At 36.6% G+C, this 19232-nt stretch overlaps 1 protein-coding gene across 2 annotated transcripts in view; it reads right to left on the bottom strand.

The window, feature by feature from the left end:
* The window catches only part of nphp4 (nephronophthisis 4), a 720990-nt gene that overhangs the window by 411902 nt on the left and 289856 nt on the right, over window positions 1-19232 (bottom strand). For both annotated transcript variants that reach the window (XM_039755993.1, XM_039755992.1), the window contains exon 7: window positions 7937-8073. In XM_039755993.1, the coding sequence (XP_039611927.1) occupies window positions 7937-8073 (137 nt within the window). The remainder of the gene's footprint in view (window positions 1-7936; window positions 8074-19232) is intronic.

The raw sequence follows: 19232 nt of genomic DNA, 5'->3' as shown, positions 1-19232 counted from the left end.
TACCTGTGCAACCTCTGTAGGGTCCAGGTATCGCCTCATGCTACCAGTAGTGACACTGACTGTAGCCAAATGCAAAACTAGTGAAGAAACAGTCAGAAAAGATGAGGAGGGAAAAATGTCAGTGGCCTCCACCTGTTAAACCATTCCTGTTTTGGGGGTCATCTCATTGTTGCCCCTCTAGTGCATCTGTTGTTAATTTCATTAACACCACAGCAGCTGAAACTGATTAACAACCCCCTGTGCTACTTAACTGACCAGATTAATATCCCATAAGTTTCATTGACTTTATGCTATACTCTGATTAAAAAGTGTTCCTTTAATTCTTTTGAGCAGTATATATACATATATATTTTTAGCCCATAAGACTTGTTTTGACTATTTTTATATTGAAATGTGTATTTTTTATTGTGGAATATGAATTTTCATAACTAATAGAGTGACACTGTATGTAGATATAGATTCCTTTAGGTGTAAGCTTTCAGTAGAGCCCTCATTGATATATGTGGGTTGAAGCATTACACTTTTTCCATACGTTCCAAAATGTGGATAATGGATAAACCATAGGTCCCTCTAAAAAGCACCTGGACATGCCCACATAAAAACTGGTGTAAAAATGTCATTTTTGCAGGTATTCTTTTCAAATTTGAAATGTGAGTAGTCAACAAGTTATTCTGTTGGTACATAGTGTGTTTTTGTCCCCACCTACCTACTGCAGCTATAGAGGCCTTTATTTTCACAAAAAAACTTAGGCGAGAACAAAAAAATTCATTTTTTCTGTGAGTTCTAATGTGCATAACTTTTGATCAGTCACACCTACAGTGATTCTGACTACTAAGGGTGAAACTAGAGAATGTTACCTTAACAAAGAGACCAAACGTGTTTATACTCCAGATAGTTCAATAACAGCAATGATTCTAATTTGGAGAGGTCAAATTACAGGTGATTTAGCAAAAATGACCCCGCTTGATAATTAACAGTGAAACACCATAAAAAATTACGGCCCAGGCTCGCTGTTATAACTGTGGCATATCCCTACGGGAGTTCCTCCCGGGGGATCGAGTCATGGTATTGGTTCCTACCACACATTCAAAATTACTGGCCCATTGGCAAGGCCCATATGAAGTCAAGAACAGGAAGGGTCTGGTCGATTATTTAGTTATCCAACTTAATTGTCAACCTAGAGAGCGGATTTATCATGTCAGTTTGCTGAAACCTGAAAGCAAAGGGATGGAAGGAAAGGGATCCCGATCCCTCCTTCGGACAGCCCTGCTCACTCTTCACTCATAAATTTCACCTTAACTTTAGTGATGATTGACTCGCCACTGCAACAGGAGCTCAAGGCAGTTATCCTGTCTGTCCCAGAGGTAGTGAACGAAAATCCTGGACGAACCACCCTGGTTGCACATGATATAGTGACAAAACCAAGGGTTATAGTCAGAGAACGCCCATATCAGATTCCCGAAGCAAAAAAGTCAGAAGTGGAGTTGGAGATCAAACAAATGCTGGATCTAGGTGTGATAGAGGAGAGTTACAGTCTCTGGTCCAGTCCCATCATGTTGGTCAAAAAGCCAGATGGAAATTGGAGGTTTTGCAATGACTTCCGTCGGCTTAACCAAGTTTCCCAATTCGATGCATATCCTATGCTGTGAGTGGATGGACGTTTCTCGTTGGGAGGGCTTCTGTTCTCTTGTTCCGATGTAGAACTCTCATCCTCCTCTGAGTTCACCTCTGTTATAGCACTTTATTTGAAAACTAGCAGTGTCAGATTGGGGAGCATGAATGTGACTGAGAGAATAAAACTGAATTAAAAAAAAAACCAAAAAAACGCTAACCTTTACAAGTAACATAAATTTACACTGGGTGTTACAGACTCAAATCAAATGCATGTTTTTATTCTATAACAGTAACAATAAGAGCAGCTTACTTTTCAAAACAGACATGCCTGGAATTGAACTGGAAACCTCTTGATTACGAGTCAGCAGTTCTTACTACTGCACCACCCAAGCGGTCAAGTCAGTATTGTACCCTAACCCGATTTCTATTATTATATTCTTAAATAAAAGCACACTTGTTTTATTATAGTTGTACCTTTTGTGAAAGTGTTTATTTGATATTTGGACTTCAGTCTACACACATTACACACTTCATGTCTACATTTGATCAATTATTATTAAAATATGAAAAACATTTCTTTTCTAGTTATGTGTTCAACAATTCCTGCCTCGCATTTCATCCTGGGATTACAAGTTTTTCGTAGGCTTCAGGGATTCTAGTGTTAAATGTGTAAGCCAATCTCATGACCAAGATGCAATTAGTTAAAAGTTCACATCGTTCTAATTTCTTATCATCCAATGCAAGCTGGTATGCACAAAAGGTTACTTAAGAGTAGCCTTGTGTTTGTTAGGAAGAATCTGTAACAAGTACAGAAACTCAGTAACAATTAATCACTCATTCAAAGTCATTTGGCAAAGGTTTACATGCCTTCTTATGTCTCTGTTCCATGCTCTGTGCCCATCATCACTTGAAGTTGCATAAATACATATTTTTTTTTTTTTCTCTGTGATTCAAAATCAGAGAGAGGGTAACCTCTTATCTGTTGGATGGCTTTAGCATAATACCTCACGAGAATCACTTTTGGATCATTCTTTACCTCACCCATTAATGTATACAGTAACCTACAGTACAGGCCAAAAGTTTGGACACACCTCCTCATTCAATATGTTTTTTTTATTTTCATGACCATTTACTTTGGTAGATTCTCACTGAAGGCATTACAACTATGAATGAACACATGTTGAGTTATGTACTAACAAAAAAAGGTGAAATAACTGAAAACATGTTTTATATTCTAGTTTCTTCAAAATAGCCACCCTTTGCTCTGATTACTGCTTTGCACACTCTTGGCATTCTGTCGATGAGCTTCAACAGGTAGTCACCTGAAACAGTTTTATCAGAGACATCATTTCATACGAAACTCAAAAAATTGGGCTGGACAAAATTATTGGCACCCTCAACTTAATATTTGGTTGCAGGCCCTTTGGAAAAAATAACTTAAATAAAGCGCTTCCTATAGCCATCAACAAGCTTGTGACGCCTCTCAACTGGAATTTCCGACCACTCTTCTTTTGCAAACTGCTCAAGGTCTCTCAGATTTGAAGGCCGCCTTCTCCCAACAGCAATTTTGAGATCTCTCCATAAGTGTTTAATCAGATATAGATCCAAACTCATTGCTGGCCACTTCAGAACTCTCCAGCGCTTTGTCTTCAACCATTTCTGGGTGCTTTTAGAGGGCATTGTCCTGCTGGAACACCCATGACCTCTGACGCAGACCAAGCTTTCTGACACTAGGCCCTACATTGCGCCCCAATATCTTTTGGTAGTCTTCAGATTTCATGATGCCTTGCACACAGTCAAGGCATCCAGTGCCAGAGGCAGCAAAACATCCCCAAAACATCTTAGAACCTCCACCATGTTTGACTGTAGGTACTGTGTTCTTTTCTTCGTAGGCCTCATTCCGTTTTCTGTAAACAGTAGAATGATGGGCTTTACCAAAAAGCTGTACCTTGGTCTCATCCGTCCACAAGACGTTCACCCAGAAGGATTATGGCTTCCTCAAGAACATTTTGGCAAATTCCAGTCTGACTTTATTATGTTTCTGTATCAGCAGTGGTGTCCTCCTGGCTCTCCTGCCATAGCGTTTCATTTCGTTCAGATGTTGACAGATAGTTCGAGCTGACACTGTTGCACCCCGAGTCTGCAGAACAGCTTGAATATGTTTTGAAGTTGATTGGGGCTGTTTATCCACCATTTGGACTATCCTTCGTTGCAGTCTTTTATCAATTTTTCTCTTCCATCCACGTCCAGGGAGATTAGCTACCGTGTTATGTGTTGTGAACTTCTTGATTATGTTGCGCACAGTGGACAAAGGAACATGAAGATATCTGGAGATTGACTTGTAGTCTTGAGATTGTTGATATTTATCCACAATTTTTGCTCAATTCTCTGCTCTTCTTTCTGTTCTCCATGCTTAGTGTGGCACACTCAGACACACAACAGAAAGGTTGAGTCAACTTTTCTCCATTTTAACTGGCTTCAGGTGTGATTGCTATATTGCCAGCACCTGTTTCTTGCCACAGGTGAATTCAAACGAGCATCGTATGTTTGAAACAAAACTTACTTTACCCACAATTTTGAAAAGGTGCCAATAATTTTGTCTAGCCCAATTTTGGAGTTCTGTGTGACATGATGTCAGATTTTTTCTCTGTTTTTTTGTGTCGTTCCAATGCACATAAAGGAAATAAACATGTGTATACCAAAACATTTGTAATTCCAACAATTTTCTGGGAGAAATGGTGCATTTTCTGGGAAGATTCCAGGGGTGCCGATAACTTCGGCCATGACTATATCTACCAAGGGAAAAAAAAGACTTGAGATATGATAGCATTAAGGAACCCTGAAACATGTAAGCCGTCCCACCATATCAGACTTCATTTATAATCATTAAATATTACCAGACCAAAATGGCTGCTGCAGTGACCAGAACAGAAACATACAGTATGTGTAGAAGGAATTTAAGTAGGATATTCAGAATTTCTTTTAGGTTACCCCCCTAAGGTGTTGGGCAACTATCAAAAAGCTCAGTAAGGGTTAAGATGTAATCCATCTTTCAGCAAGGTTAAGGTAATTTATGTGGGTAGAGTAAGATCGGGAAGAATCAAAAATGATTTCAAGATCCCTTGTAGAAGAAGGCTTAACAATATCATTACCAAGAGGAAAAGGCACTCTTTTTCTTAAGTTGAGCTTTAGTTTTGATTGACTGATCAGAGCAGTATATGGCTGAGGACAGAGTATTGAAGAACTTCTTCTTTGACTGGCACTGAGATGAACCTGCTTCCACCAAGACTAACAAACTCTTGCCTATCAGAGAAATAAAATTTAAACCACCATGCTTGACAGTATTAAATGCTGCACTAAGGTCTAACATAATTAACATACTGATTTGCCCAATGTCTGCTGCCATAACAAATCATTAGTTATTCAAAGCAAATATATTTCACACCTGTGTTGTGCTCTGAAACCAGACTAAAAGGGTTCCATCAGCTAATAAGTTATGTAACAAATGATCTGGTAGGCCACAACATGCTCAAGACCTTTAGACATGAAAGGTAAGTGAGAAATAGGCTGAAATTTGTTCAGATTGTCAGGATATCTGGACTTTTTTTACCACTGGGGTTACAAGAGTGATTTTCAATGTAGCTGGCACAGAGCCAGTGTCAAGGGATGTATTTATTATTATTTCTAAAAGTCACGCCTCCCACGTAATCATGAGATCTGACTGTCAACGCAGTACGTAGAAAACAAGGAAGAGCTCCAAAAAGCGCTGTAGAAAACATGCATTATACAATTGAGAAGGCAGCGAAACAATAAGAAGCAAACAAGTGATACATACAAGCATATTCATGAGTGCAGCTACTTCGGAAACAAAGCACAATGTAAACCTAAAGTTTAAATTAAGTTCATAGACAGGCTGCCGCTGGCGTTTGTCATGCCCACGGCTAATGCGGGATACAAGTTTAATGAGAAGACGCACAGCATAAACAAGAGTTTTGATCACTTTGTAACTAAGTTAAAATTGCTGGTGAAGGGCTGTGCTTATGCAAATTCCGAGAGACTGTATTTGTGGGGGGATTGAATTATTACATGAAAGAATTTGATGTGTGGTGGAGATGGAATCCAGTGCACAAATAGCAGTCCTTATCTTACAAAGGTCATCATTAATACATAGAGATGAAACTGGTGAAAATATGGAAAAGGAGCTGGATAGAGAGGGACCACAATGAAGGATACAAAAGGAGGATGAACTTGTATTAGATGATTTAGTAAGAATACATTGAACTGAACTGAAGATAATCAATCGGACAGATAGTGAGAGTATATTTGTAGGAGGACATCTAAGAGTATGGTGTTTTGATAGATTTGTTGTGTGCTATACAGTCACCGCATTCACGGAGCAAGAACTGTATACTACTTGACATTAGGTCAAATTGTCTAAAATATATATTCAGCTTTTGTGGCCTTCTTTGATAAGTGAGGGAGGAAGAGGTCCTGCTCTTAAGTAAAGAAAAAACTGCAACAACAGACTAATGGAAAGTATGTTCTTAAACAAAACACTGATTTAGTGACTAATCTATATCCCCAATCTCACCTATAGTTGGGGCATTTGGCCAAGGCTCATTTTTATATATATTTAAATAATTATTAAAAAAAAATAAAGAAAACATCAGACTATAGGTACAAATACAGTGTAGTTAGGCTCAATGTCCATTATGGTGTAGAGGTCCATAAAATGGTACAGTATATATTTCTGAGCAATACTGTTGCGCCCATGGACTGATAATAGCCAGTTGGGGTGACTGTGCTATTGACTGAAGATGGTCTCCAAAATCAAGCTTGTTGGGCATGACACTGGAAAAATAAAACACTGAATGGACTACATTTTAAGCTGCCCTGGGAATGAGCTGAAGGTGGTTGCTATGTATAACAAATCTGGTCTTATATTGCCTATTACCACTATGCCTCTCTAGGAGAACACAAACAGGATCTGAGTGAATAAGTGAGTTTATCAATAAATAAACACTATGAAATAAGGGAAAACACATACATTCAAAAAATGTAAACAAAGTACAAAAACAACTTTTTCAGGTTAGCTCTTTTACTTTATCATCATATTCTATTCAGTAAAGTGGTTTCATTATACTTATGTGTGATTATGAGCTTTATAATATGTGCTACATAACATATCTATGATCTTAAGTAGTTCATACATTTTTTAAACTAAATTAAAGCAACTGTTTCCGGATTCAAGCTGAAAAGTGTTTACTAACTGCAGCATACATATACTTAGAAGTCAAAATACTAAAAATGAGCTCTATACAAATTATTGCCAAACGATCTGAAAAATGATACTCTTCTGTGTGGGTACACAGTCAAAATCTTTAACAGTTTACCACTATTGTCTGTCTTCTATTTTTTTTACTTTTTTTCTTGAATTCATCATAAACAGCCTCATTTTTTTGTTAGAGCTTTCCTACTTGCTGTTTTCAATTGCCTATTCTGCTTTTACCGTGTTATTCACAACAATACCTTTTCCTTTTGCTCGTAAGCCTTCAGATTGTACCTTTTCTTTTTATGACAGATTTATATTATATATTTTTTCACTTACAATGTGAAAAATCTGAGTAGAAAAACTAACATAAGTGAAATGCTTATAAACAAATGTATTTCAGCCTTTATAATAAAAAAAAAATCTCTTTAATAGAAATTTTCATAAGATCTGGAATAATATGACATCTGTCAAAGGTTTGCAGATACTGATAAAGGTGGAGATACAACCTTCTTGCAAAATTAGTGCCTTAATAAACTGTTTTATATCTACTGCTTGTACAAAGGGCTATGCATTAATAAGCTTCAAATAAGCTTATTTTCACACAAACTCGTTTAATGTCCACGTTCATCTCTCATAGATGTTGTAGGTCAAGCATCATCTAAATTATTTCTCAAAGATTATGTGTTATCTGAAAGCGACAAAATAGTAAAAGACACTGCTGTGGCTTAAATCCCCCACCCCAGTGACTATGCATGGGGACTGCTAAGGGCAACATGAACAATGTGCTAAAGGGGTAGCTTTATTTTTCTCAAACATGAAATATTTAACAGCATAATGATACCCTACTTGTTAGTGGCAATGTTAACAGATAAAATGTTTTTTACCAAAAAAAGAAAAAAGTAAGCAATTGACAAAAATATTAAAATAAGTACATTTTAGGTTATTGAGAAAAACTGTTGTTAAACTCAATGTCAAAAAAGCATAACTTTGTCCTTTAACGACATTGAAAATTAATATTTCATTATATGTGAAATAAACTTGGTTACCTACCCTGGTTAGTCTATCTGCATTAAGGAGGTTGAGTAATTCTTCTTCAAAGACATCAAGGGTAGGGTATAGGCTTAAGGATACCTTGTCTAAGTAGCAGGATATGTTTTTCTGCAAACGTGGCTCCCGCAGGCAGTCAGCTATAAACATGAAAATTGAGGTGTACAAAAAAGAACAATTAGTGTAGGCAAAATATAAAGATTTTTTGAGACATACTCAAAGAAAACTATGTACTTGTATATTAGTAACACCATAAGCAGTATGATAAGCCAAAGTATTGCCTTTACTTGGAATGCTTTACCTAATAAACGGTCCGTCACCTTTGCTTGGCTCACAGAGAATCTGGGCACTCCAACCAAACATACATTTGTATAGAATGTACTCAAGAACTAAAAAAATACTTATGGAGGCAGAAATTGATTTCTAAGCACTGTATCAACTCAGACTCCATCAACATCAAAAAACATCAAACTTCAATAGCACAAGTTTACAAAAATCAATCACTATGGATGATAAGCAAACAAATCACTTGAACTCTTCAATAGTCAGGTAAGTAACATATTCCACTTAGCATAATCTATCAATCCAGGACATGGTTGCAAGGGCAATTGGAAAAATGCTATAATGAGGTTGACTGGTAAGATAATTATCCATGCATTTCAATTTTCTTTTTACTTGACACAGATTGTTCCAGCTTACCCTTCCCCTTCTTACTGGTTAAAGGTCAGTTATGAAATGCTAAATAAACAACTTGACCAATGCTCTGTATCAGTCTCTTCATGGCCTAAATGCACTTCTATACAATCAAGGAAGACTTCACACAGGTAGGTAACTGTTTCCAAAAGCAGCTTTAGATCAGCTCTACCTAATTTGCTAAATAAACTGAGTTTCAATCACTATTCAAAGCAGAATCAGTTACTTATTCCAATTCTATACAAATAAATCTGAAAGCATTTCACTAATACAAACAACAATGATTTAAAAAAGGGGGATCGATATTAACTCATTCTAGGTCAGTATAAAATAAATTACAATTTTTTCCTGTGTAAGATTAATTTAATTTAAGCTCAACTCAGTAACTCAGCCATCACTTCTGCTATACACAGATTTTTGTATTGATCACAGACCAAGGAACAAGGACAAGAGATCCTAAAAGTAATCAATATTCCTTACCTTTTTTTGTTTGTTTTCTTTTGTATGTCTAATGCCAAGGGCAAAACTGATTGGATTCTCAGAGGGTATAAAATATGCTTTGTGTTTTATTAAAACCACAAATAAAACTGACACTAATTTTAAAAACATGTCTAAATAAATATAATTCTTGATTTTATTGATTTTAGTAAACTACAATAAGAAGTGAAACATTACTGCCAAAGTTTGACAAGTCTTTTAGAGAAAATAATAAAATAACGAGTAAATTAAAATGTAGTGAGAAATTAATTCCAAAGGAAATAATGCAAAAAAAAAAAATGACTTTTCAAAAAATGTTACTGAAAAATATAATATGAATCACCTCATAAAATTAAGCTGTTCTGCAAAAGTATTTCTCACTTGCAAATCCAAAAATCCAGCAAGGGTCTTGTTAGATAACAGTACATTTATTCTCTACTCACTTCATGACCTAATTTCTATTTTGTCACTGTTATTCCAGTATTCTGTTGCTTACCATTTTCAAACATTCCTTGTCTCTTATCAATAGCTGGTTGGCCTTAGCTCCTTTCACAAGTTCAACTTTGAACAACTGTTATGTTTTGTTTTCTTTGCATCTACACTGACATTGCTTAACATTTCACAGAGTTACCCATTTTGTATAGTTTAGCATTTCTAGTTTTGTTCAGTCCTTTCCTATGAATGTTATGGCTAGAGTATAAAGTAATGAATGCAATCTAGTACTTCTATGCATACATGTTTGAGAATTTTGGGATTTTTTTTTATGTATTCTTACATTTCAGATAAGCATAATTATGTAAGAGTTGTCTAAAGTTGAGCATTTCTCAGTTATATGGATTAACGGTATCAGTCTTGTAAGCTGTTGGCCTTTTTTAACCTTAGCTCCATGAACAAAACCTAAAACAAGGCAGGCCCTTAAACTAGTACTATATGTACCTTAGACAATCTGACCTAATGCCATGAAATTATACTCAACCCTTGTTCTACGAATGCAATGATCATATAATACACAACAACTGCACTTCATCATGAAAACACTCGAGTACACGGTTATTCAAACAATGTATAAACTCTCAAATATTCATGTCATAAACGTGTTGCAGTTTCTCGCAATATATCACTACTACTAATTGCTCTTTGAAGAAAACATTACAATCGTCAAAAGAGCGTGCATGCTTCACAATGCATTGAGGTGTGGATGCAGCACTCATTCTATTATGTCATTTGTTCAGGAAATTATTTTAGTATTTTGTATATTTTGTATTTTTATTCAGATTTATTGTCTCTTATTCTAACTCAAAGCCTTGTGATTCCTGCATTTATCTCTATATAGTGGAACTGCATGTGGATTTTAACTGAATGCCAATTGTAACAAAGGCGTTATATAGGAGCCTGACCCGACACAGGTGGACATGGAGGCACGTATAAAAATAAACAAACTTTTATTTTTCTTCACCTGTGGGCGCACGTCTTCCCCATGACCCACAGGCAATACACAGTCCAAAAGCACAACAAACCACTGTTCCTTTACTGCCACTCCTGCTCAAGCTTTGTCTCCTTCCTCCCAACTCTGGCTTCTCGAGTGGTGGTGGCTGGTCCCGTTTATAGCCCACCCGGAAGCGTTCCAGGTGATTGACCACCTGGTCCTAATTGCACTTCCGGGTGGGGCTGAAGACTTGTCCAGCCGGGCTGTTGGAAGCAGACAGCCCCCCCTAGCAACCACCCCGGGCCCCAACCAAGCTGTGCAGGACTTCTCCCATGGAGCCCTGCAGGTGGTTGGGGAATCACCGTCGGCCAGGGAGGCATCCCAGGGGAGGTATTGGACTGCCCATGGTGGCTCCCCCGGAACATAAGCAGTAGAGGCGTCCCTGCTGGACATGGGACTCGGCTGTCCTTCACACAATGTATAATATAGGCCCCTATTGTTCGCTTGTAATTCTGTGAAGGAGGATGAGCATGGTAAAGGTGCTATATAAATAAAACTTATTATTATTATTATCATTATTATTATGAGGGGTGTTCAATAATTTATCTACCCACGTATGAGAGAAAGTAGCAAGAAAGACGTTGAAACATGTCTGGGCATGTTGTGACACATCTCAAGGTTACTCATGCACAGTTGTGGCTCAGTGCGAGTCTAACATTCCAAGACGCAGGATGTCAGGAGAGTCCTTATGCAAATCAAGTAAGAAAATGGAGATTTGGAGCGACGTTCAGCTATAAAATATCTCACAACAGAAGGGAAAAAGCTAAAGGAGATCCATGATTGCATAACTGCAGTTTATGGTGAGTCTACCCCATCATCCAATAAAATACAATTTTGGAACAGTTTAAGTGGGGTAGAAAGTCCATTCAAAATTAACCTCACACTGGATGGCCTGTGGAAGCAACTTCCACAGAAATTTGCAAGAAAGTCGAGGATTTAATTTTGGCAGTCAGACGAATTAAGGTTTCCCGAATAGCTGAAGAAATGGGCATCTCGGAAGGTACAGTTTGGAAAATAATTCATGAAAAGATGGGTATGTCAAAGATCAGTGTAAGATGGATTACAAGAATGCTGACAACCATGTCAGAAGGCCACAAGGCTCCAGTGCTGTCAAGGGAACTTGGTGATGCTCCGTGAAAATTAAGTTTATTTTTTTCATCGTTTGGTGACTGGAGATGAGACTTGGGTCTATCACAGAGATCCCGAATCCAAAATGATAATGCAGTGGAAGCACAAGTCATCATCCAACCCAAAATAGTTCAAGACAGAAAAATCTGTAGACAAAGTCATGTCAGCTGTCTTCTGGGATATTGAAGGACTTTTGCTTCTGGAGTTCATGCCACACAAGACAACCATAACCGGGAGAGTTACACCAACACAACGATCACTTTGTGGGAGTCAATCAAGGAGAAAAGACGAAAAACTCACAGCAGGCTTGCTGCTTCTTCATTACAATGCACCAGTTCACATGTCACGTCAATCACAGGCTGCCATCCGAGTATTTGGGTTCCAGCAGCTGAACCATCCACCCTACAGTCCTGACTCAGGCTCCCTGAGATTATTTCCTGTTCCGAATTTTGAAGAAATCTTTCAGTGGAAAGCGGTTTTCAAGTGATGAAGACATCAAAGGCAGCGGAGACGTCCTGGTATGAAAGTCAAACAGAGGATTTTTTTTTTAAAGGGGTTAAAGTCATTGCAGGAAAATTGGATGAAGTATATGGAGCTATCAGGAGACAATACTGGAAAATAAAACAAATTTTTTTTTGAAAACTCTTGTCTTTTCTACTGATGTACAGTAGATAAATTATTGAACGCACCTAGTATTATTATTGTACCCTATAGAAAAAGAAGCCTTGGATCCCACTTTTTATGTCTTTTTCATTCATTTTTAATTCTTTAATTACTGATTACATTAATATTGTTGTTTATGTATATTCTTTATATAATTATTATTTTATGTCCGTTCTATGAGTGGGTCATAATTCTGCCACATGCACTCATGTTTTGTTGGAGATTACCAAAGAGTCAAGGCCATCTCCTAATTTCCACTGTGGGACTGCTCCCAGCCCTATAAATGGGATTTGCAGTCCCGCTGCACTTCATTGTTTGTGCTGCTGTTTGTGAGCTTTCCTCTTATTGTTCATTCTTGTTCTTTGAATTTTTTCTTGGTTTACAACCCAGAAATCTATGGAAGGATCTTGAATTCTGTTTAGCGTATTGGGATTTTGATACTTTGGATAACCTTTTTAACACTAAAATCCCTGAAGCCTACGAAAAAAGTTGTAATCATGGGTGCACTTCTTAATCAGTGTCTTAGTCTTGCAAATGTGTCGATCAACGCTGACAGCATGCAATCTGCTCACTCAGCCCCCCAACAGAGGCAGTTGTAGTCAACTCAGATGCTTAAGGTTATCTTGCAGTGAGGTGTTTGGAATTGTATAGGGTAAATAATATATAGTTATTCGGGATACATACTTTTCATGTATGTTCTGTGTCTACAACGATCTGGATAAATGTAGGATGACAGGAAATGCGAGGCAAGAAATGTTGAACACATATGTTTAATGTGTGAACACTGAAGTCCAAATATTAAATAAACACATTCACAAAAGTTATAAGCAAAAAGGTATACACATGAAATATAATATATTATTCATCGTATACAATTTCAAACACCTCACTGCCAGATAAAGAGAGTTGACTTCAGCTGCCTCATTGGGGGAATGACTGAGCAGGCTGCCTGCTGCCAGTACCGATCAACACATATGCAAGACAAAGACATGGATTAGGAGGTACGAAGGAATTTAAGGTGGTCTGGGATTACAACTTTTTCAATAGGCTTCAGGGATTCTAGTGTTAAGCAATTCTATTTTGCCTTGATTAGCTTTTTTGAGATTTTCCTTTTTTTTGTAATAAATCTTAACTTACTAAGGATTAAACTTTGTGGGACTTATTTCTGCTCCAGGCAGGGTTGTACAGTTCTCCCCCTAGTGAGGCACTTTGATCGTTTGGGACTAATTGCTTTTTTTTTTTTTTTTAAACTTTAGAGTTTCTCCGTTTGAGGCTTAGCACGACCATAAGCCTCCCATTTTTATGCTCATGGCTTGTCTTATTGAGATCTGTTCTGCAAACTTTTTGAAGGCCTCACCCAATCACTATCTTGTGCAGCCAGATTCACAAAAGAGGTTCTGTTTGAAAGTGTCATCCATAACCAGCGCTGGAGAGCAAGGGAAATGCGGCATACATTTGGCCAACAATTTTGCATTTTTACTTAATTGGTTAAATAATGAATGTGTCATTTTTTGATATTATTTGCAGAATATTTGCAGTGTCTAAAAATGTGGTTTGTCTCTAGTAACATTCTATGTTTGTATGTTATGTATTGTGTTTGTATTGGATCTAAGATCCAAACTTCTTAACCATAAAAAAATATACAATTTTCACTCCACTCTTCTAATATATATGAAAAATGTTTAATATTTTACTTCAGTTTCCCTTTTAGCATTCTAAATCTTATATAACTTTAGACATTCACATTTCTTAACTCAAATTTTATTTTTAGCCATATTTTCATTCATCATAAACTGCAGGAAATGTAAATTGACTAACACAGACATTGCTGGCTCTTTGGCTTGTTGCTCAGTGTTGGCTGCTCTATACTGGTAGCACCAAACAGGAATAAGAAAAGAGAGAAATTTTATACCTAAAAAGAGGGCAAGAATGTTTAGTGTAAAAACAAAAAGATCTTTTTCTATGTTTTTACACAAATGTTAAATAATTTAATGTTTAGAATATATTTTGTGCGAATATTTGATGATTTTAGCACTGATGGTACAAGTTGTTTTTTTTACTCTTTGGCCATTTTTTTTTTTTGTACAAGAAGCAACTTGAGACCTATAAACATGTTTTATGAGCTCAACTCCTTCCTGTTAGCCCAGCGGCCTTTCATCCCTTATAAAAGCCACTATGCATCATTGACTATTCGCAATCTGTTTAAATCACTGGAGGCACCCTGTTATCAATCACTGGAGCTCTGCAAACATAGGCGGGTTTATAATTAATTCCACTTCCACGTATCCACAGGGGATTCTTAAATTCTTAGAACGCAGACTGTAAACTAAAATATATCTGCCTTCATTGATGACCAGGCTTTAAGAGATAGGTGTGACCTAAATCCATTTCACTGGTACTAAGAAAAATCTCAAAAAAATGTAATTCTGATGATTTTCAAAATATATCTGTACAACATTTACTGTCAGTGACACTAATGTTTGTTTCTTAAAAATTTCATGAGATCTGAAGAACAAAAACATAGTTAAGCACTGAAAAAAGTAATTGCTCTTCTGTTCAGTAAAGCATGGCATACATTTTTAAGCACACATAAATAAAAATAATAGCTTAGTCTCACACAAGATAATTGGCAAAGCAAGAATATTATCCAAAAAAAGCAACACTGATATAATAAAATTATATATTTATGTTTAATACAAGACCTTCTAACAATATGAACCAAGCACTGAATGAAGGTGTCCGAGTAGATATACTGAAAGAGCAACTGATACTGATAGGCAAAAGTGAATCTCATTCCTTGTGATTTACAATACATCTTGATCATTGATTCAAGTTTTAATATTAATTTAAGTTTCAGTGTTGGGTTATTTATTTCTTTTATTCCACCTCATGAAACTATATAAAAATATATTTTCAAAAGACATGTGTAAAAGCTTTGCTTTCAGTTGATATCACAGTTTATTCGGTTACCTATGCACAAAGTACTGTGTGAAGAGTTTAATATTCTAGGTTTTGTAGCACAGTCCTACCTTATGTAAAAGGATTATACATGTTCATGACACTGCCACCTTAATCTTACATTGTAACAACTTACATTTTGCATGGATTTGACCTGATGCCATATGTCATAAAGCTCCCACTAGGATAACATTGATGGATGCAACAATAAATGAAACAGCACAAACAACGACAGGTAAAAAAATGGTATATTACATACAAAGCATCAAATGAATCAATATTGAAATTTATATGAAAAAGGAAGACAGTACTGTTACATTAATTTTTTGAAAACAAAAAGTGCAGGTTAGCCTGTTGTCACAGTTTGTTTCAACTACTTCAGAGGTCAGGGTCAGGCATACAAAGGAATACCTAAAGAAAAGACCAAAGAACTCCATTTAATCAATCCATTCAGGGTCACACATGTCCTAGCAAGCGTCTTGCGGGAGGCAGGAACAATCCCTGGGCAGGGCGCCAGCTTATCGCTACTGTTGCACCACCTTGAAGAGAGTACTAGTCTTGCAGGGCCAGATCTGATTCTTAAATAAGAATACTGTAAAGGCAAACTCTGCCACTAAAAACAGCATACAAGTCTAGAGGTTTTCTTCCTAAAACACCTACCACCAATTTCTCTAGTCTGTGCATTTAAAACCACTGGAGTGTCAGGAAGAGAGCAAAAGAAACTGAACAAAAGGCTTGAAACAGAGAAAATAAAAAAGCTAAAATTTGGGAGCTCAGTTAGCACGAGGCAGCCAAAGCTTAATGTTAAATTTGTACACAATACAGACCACAACAACTACTAGGCTCTGCATGTTTGAGAAATGCTTACGTCTGCTATAATATCTTTCTATCACTTTGTCAATTGCATCACAATTTGGCATATAGTAACTGCAGCAAATAGAGTTTGGATATACTACATGTTAAAACGTTTATGACTATTTACTTGCATGGCATGTTTGCATTTCCAATTAGACAGTAATGTTAACTATCTTTAGATATTCATTTAGATGTGCAAGCAGAGGATAGATGCTGTGCAACCTTGTCTGTGCTTCTACCGGTGTCATTTTGAATACCAAACTCTGCATCTCCTGTGGCTCTTTGTTATCGGTTCTCTTACCTGCAGCCCCTTTCACCACCGTTTGACAGACGTGACAAATTCACTTATTTCAGATTTATATTTTACAATTCATATTTTCACGAGCAAAGTATGAATTCTTTTACCTTATATTGACTCTGGCACTATCGTCATAACTGAACAATAGAGAGCACAAACAGCACCTGTGACAACATATCATTCACTTTTACCACTAGTCCACTAATATCTTTGAAAAACAATGTGTAATCTGATTTTACAAAAAGGTTTTTCACTTGCAACAGATTATGTTGATTTTTAATACATTTAATGTACTCAATGTACACCTAATACACATTTATATGTTTCATAGAGGTCATTTAAGCTGTATACAGTTTACTGTAATCTGAAGGTTGATTTAGGATAACTACACTTCCGGTTTCCAGCCACCTGAACTCACCTCTTCTGCTGCTCAGACCTTAAAACCAAGAAGACTACTAGTGTTTATTTTCTGTTTTGTACTTTAAGATTTTGCTGTTATATTAGAATCACTTCAGGGCCCTAAACCTGCATGGGCTTTCTTGTTTTGTTCATAAAATGCATATGGATGTAAGGTAATTTTGATTTCTAGATTAAAGAAAGATTGCACAATAAATGTAGGCAGAACAGATACATTGACAAAAGATACAACTGTCATGTGAAAAAGGTCAAATAATTTGCCAGCAAAGTTTGTATCACATATCAGACTTAAGAGACAAATGCCCCACTTGCCGACACTGTGGCGAGAAAAAAGTCAGCTGCTCCACTCTGATCATTTAATCTTGCCAATCAGCTGAAAACTGAAGCAATCTTATGAGGGAAGAAATACTATTTCTATATGAAATAACTGCATTTTCATACCATAAAGGCACATATTTAAAACTATACAAGTGGAAAATTTTAAACAAAGCTTAAAAAATAAAAAAACAGATTTAAGTGGCAATGCAATAATAAAACTGAAGCTGTTATTTTCTGGTCTGTGAAAAGATCTGTCTGCATATGAAAACAGCACTGATTACATCAGTCCAGATAGTAAAATAAATTGACCCCTCCCAGAGTATGAAAATGAAATGCAAAATTGATGTAAAATTTCCAAGTTTCATGCAAATTTAATCAGCATGGGTAGATTAAGAACTTTAAAGATGAGCTTCATATCAAAGCTCTCAAAAAAAGTAAGAAAACTATTACAATTTAATTTAAGATTGTCCCTGAGTAAATTACTTCCAGGATATTTACTCTGCAATAGACTGAATTTTTTCAACACCTTGTTAGTAATATTGACTTAAACTATAAGCACTGCTGGAAAAATAAATGTAAAGACTTTTGGAAATGGTTTAGACTTAAAAAAAGATCTTCTCCGTCCAAACTTTTTTTGAATTTGGATTTTTTTGCCTTATCCTGAAAACTGCTTAATTCACTACCAAAGGATGACATTTTTATCAGAATATATTGCAGATTGTACAAAAAAATTACAATTACAATTTTCTAATAACATTTTTAACTGTATAGTTTTCATTGTGTCATGTTAGGTAATTCTTATTTAGTAGACTTCTTTTCAAATCATAGCACCAATGCTGGCACAACCCATACATGGGCCCAGGTGCAAGTAAACACAAAAGTGTCCAATTAACTCTGGCCACCATCATACTAGTGCACACAGAGATTAATAGGAAACTGTATATGAGACAATTCACAAAACTTTAGAACAATCTAGATGGGAATAAACCATTTGCCCACCAAAGCTAGAGAGTCCTGTCCACTCAATTCTTCCAAAATATCATCAATCACACATTGGGTCCCCTCCATTTCAGATATAACCCATCACGGCAAACAGGTCCCATCTGTTCCAAAAGGAGTCCCAATGACCTATAAACCTATACCCTTCTACCTTACACCAAGATTTGAGCCATGTATTAAGCCTTCTAATCGCCTCAATTTTACCTGGACTGATGCGTGGCTCAGAAGACTACCTTGTCAGTTTGGTTCCTTAGCCTGGTACAAAACTTTAAATTTGGATTGCAAAACTGACAGACTACCCTTATGTAGGTCATTTGTTCAAAAAAGGAAAAAGACAACTGGATCCATCCCTGCTCAACCTTCCCAGTCAGGTCTCTCAGGTGCATAGAATTCACACTAAAACATGGCATACGAACAAAAGTGGAAATGTGCATACACACAAAAAAATGATGCACAAAACAGTGCGTAAGCCAACTTCCACGCACTTCCGCTCTATGGTCAGCATGAATGTAACGCAAGTGCATGCGCCTGTCGCCCCACCCCAACTCCTCCCAGAATTTTGTATATTTCAATATGTAAACCAATAAAAATAGCCCTTTCAGTTGAGTCTTTTGTTAAAAGACAATGGCAAAAGCATGTATGAAAAAGAAGAATTTCACCAAATGTGAAGTGGAGGTCCTAATCAGTGGAGACAAGGAAAAAGCTTACTTTTTGGTGGCTTAGGCAGTAGTTCAGGCAACACAAGGAACTTGATGGAATGACGCTCAAAAGTTCAAGTTCAGAAAGTCACAAACTGCCCGAAGTAAAAAAGAAGTGGTCAGATGTCAGATGTCAAAGTCAACGTGAAAAGACGAGTCGTAGCCCACCGTCTGGGTGTCATAGCGTATCAGGACACAGTAAAGAAAAAAAGGTAGAAATGTCGACTTTAATCTTGAAGTTTCCACTTTAATCTTATTGTTCATTTTGTTGTTAAAGTAAAACGTCTTAACCTTCATCTTAAATTCGAT

Source organism: Polypterus senegalus, chromosome 6 (assembly GCF_016835505.1).
Source record: "Polypterus senegalus isolate Bchr_013 chromosome 6, ASM1683550v1, whole genome shotgun sequence".
NCBI classification, from domain to species: domain Eukaryota; kingdom Metazoa; phylum Chordata; class Cladistia; order Polypteriformes; family Polypteridae; genus Polypterus; species Polypterus senegalus.
Note: the sequence above shows the minus strand (reverse complement) of the source record. Positions and strands in the feature narration are given on the sequence as shown.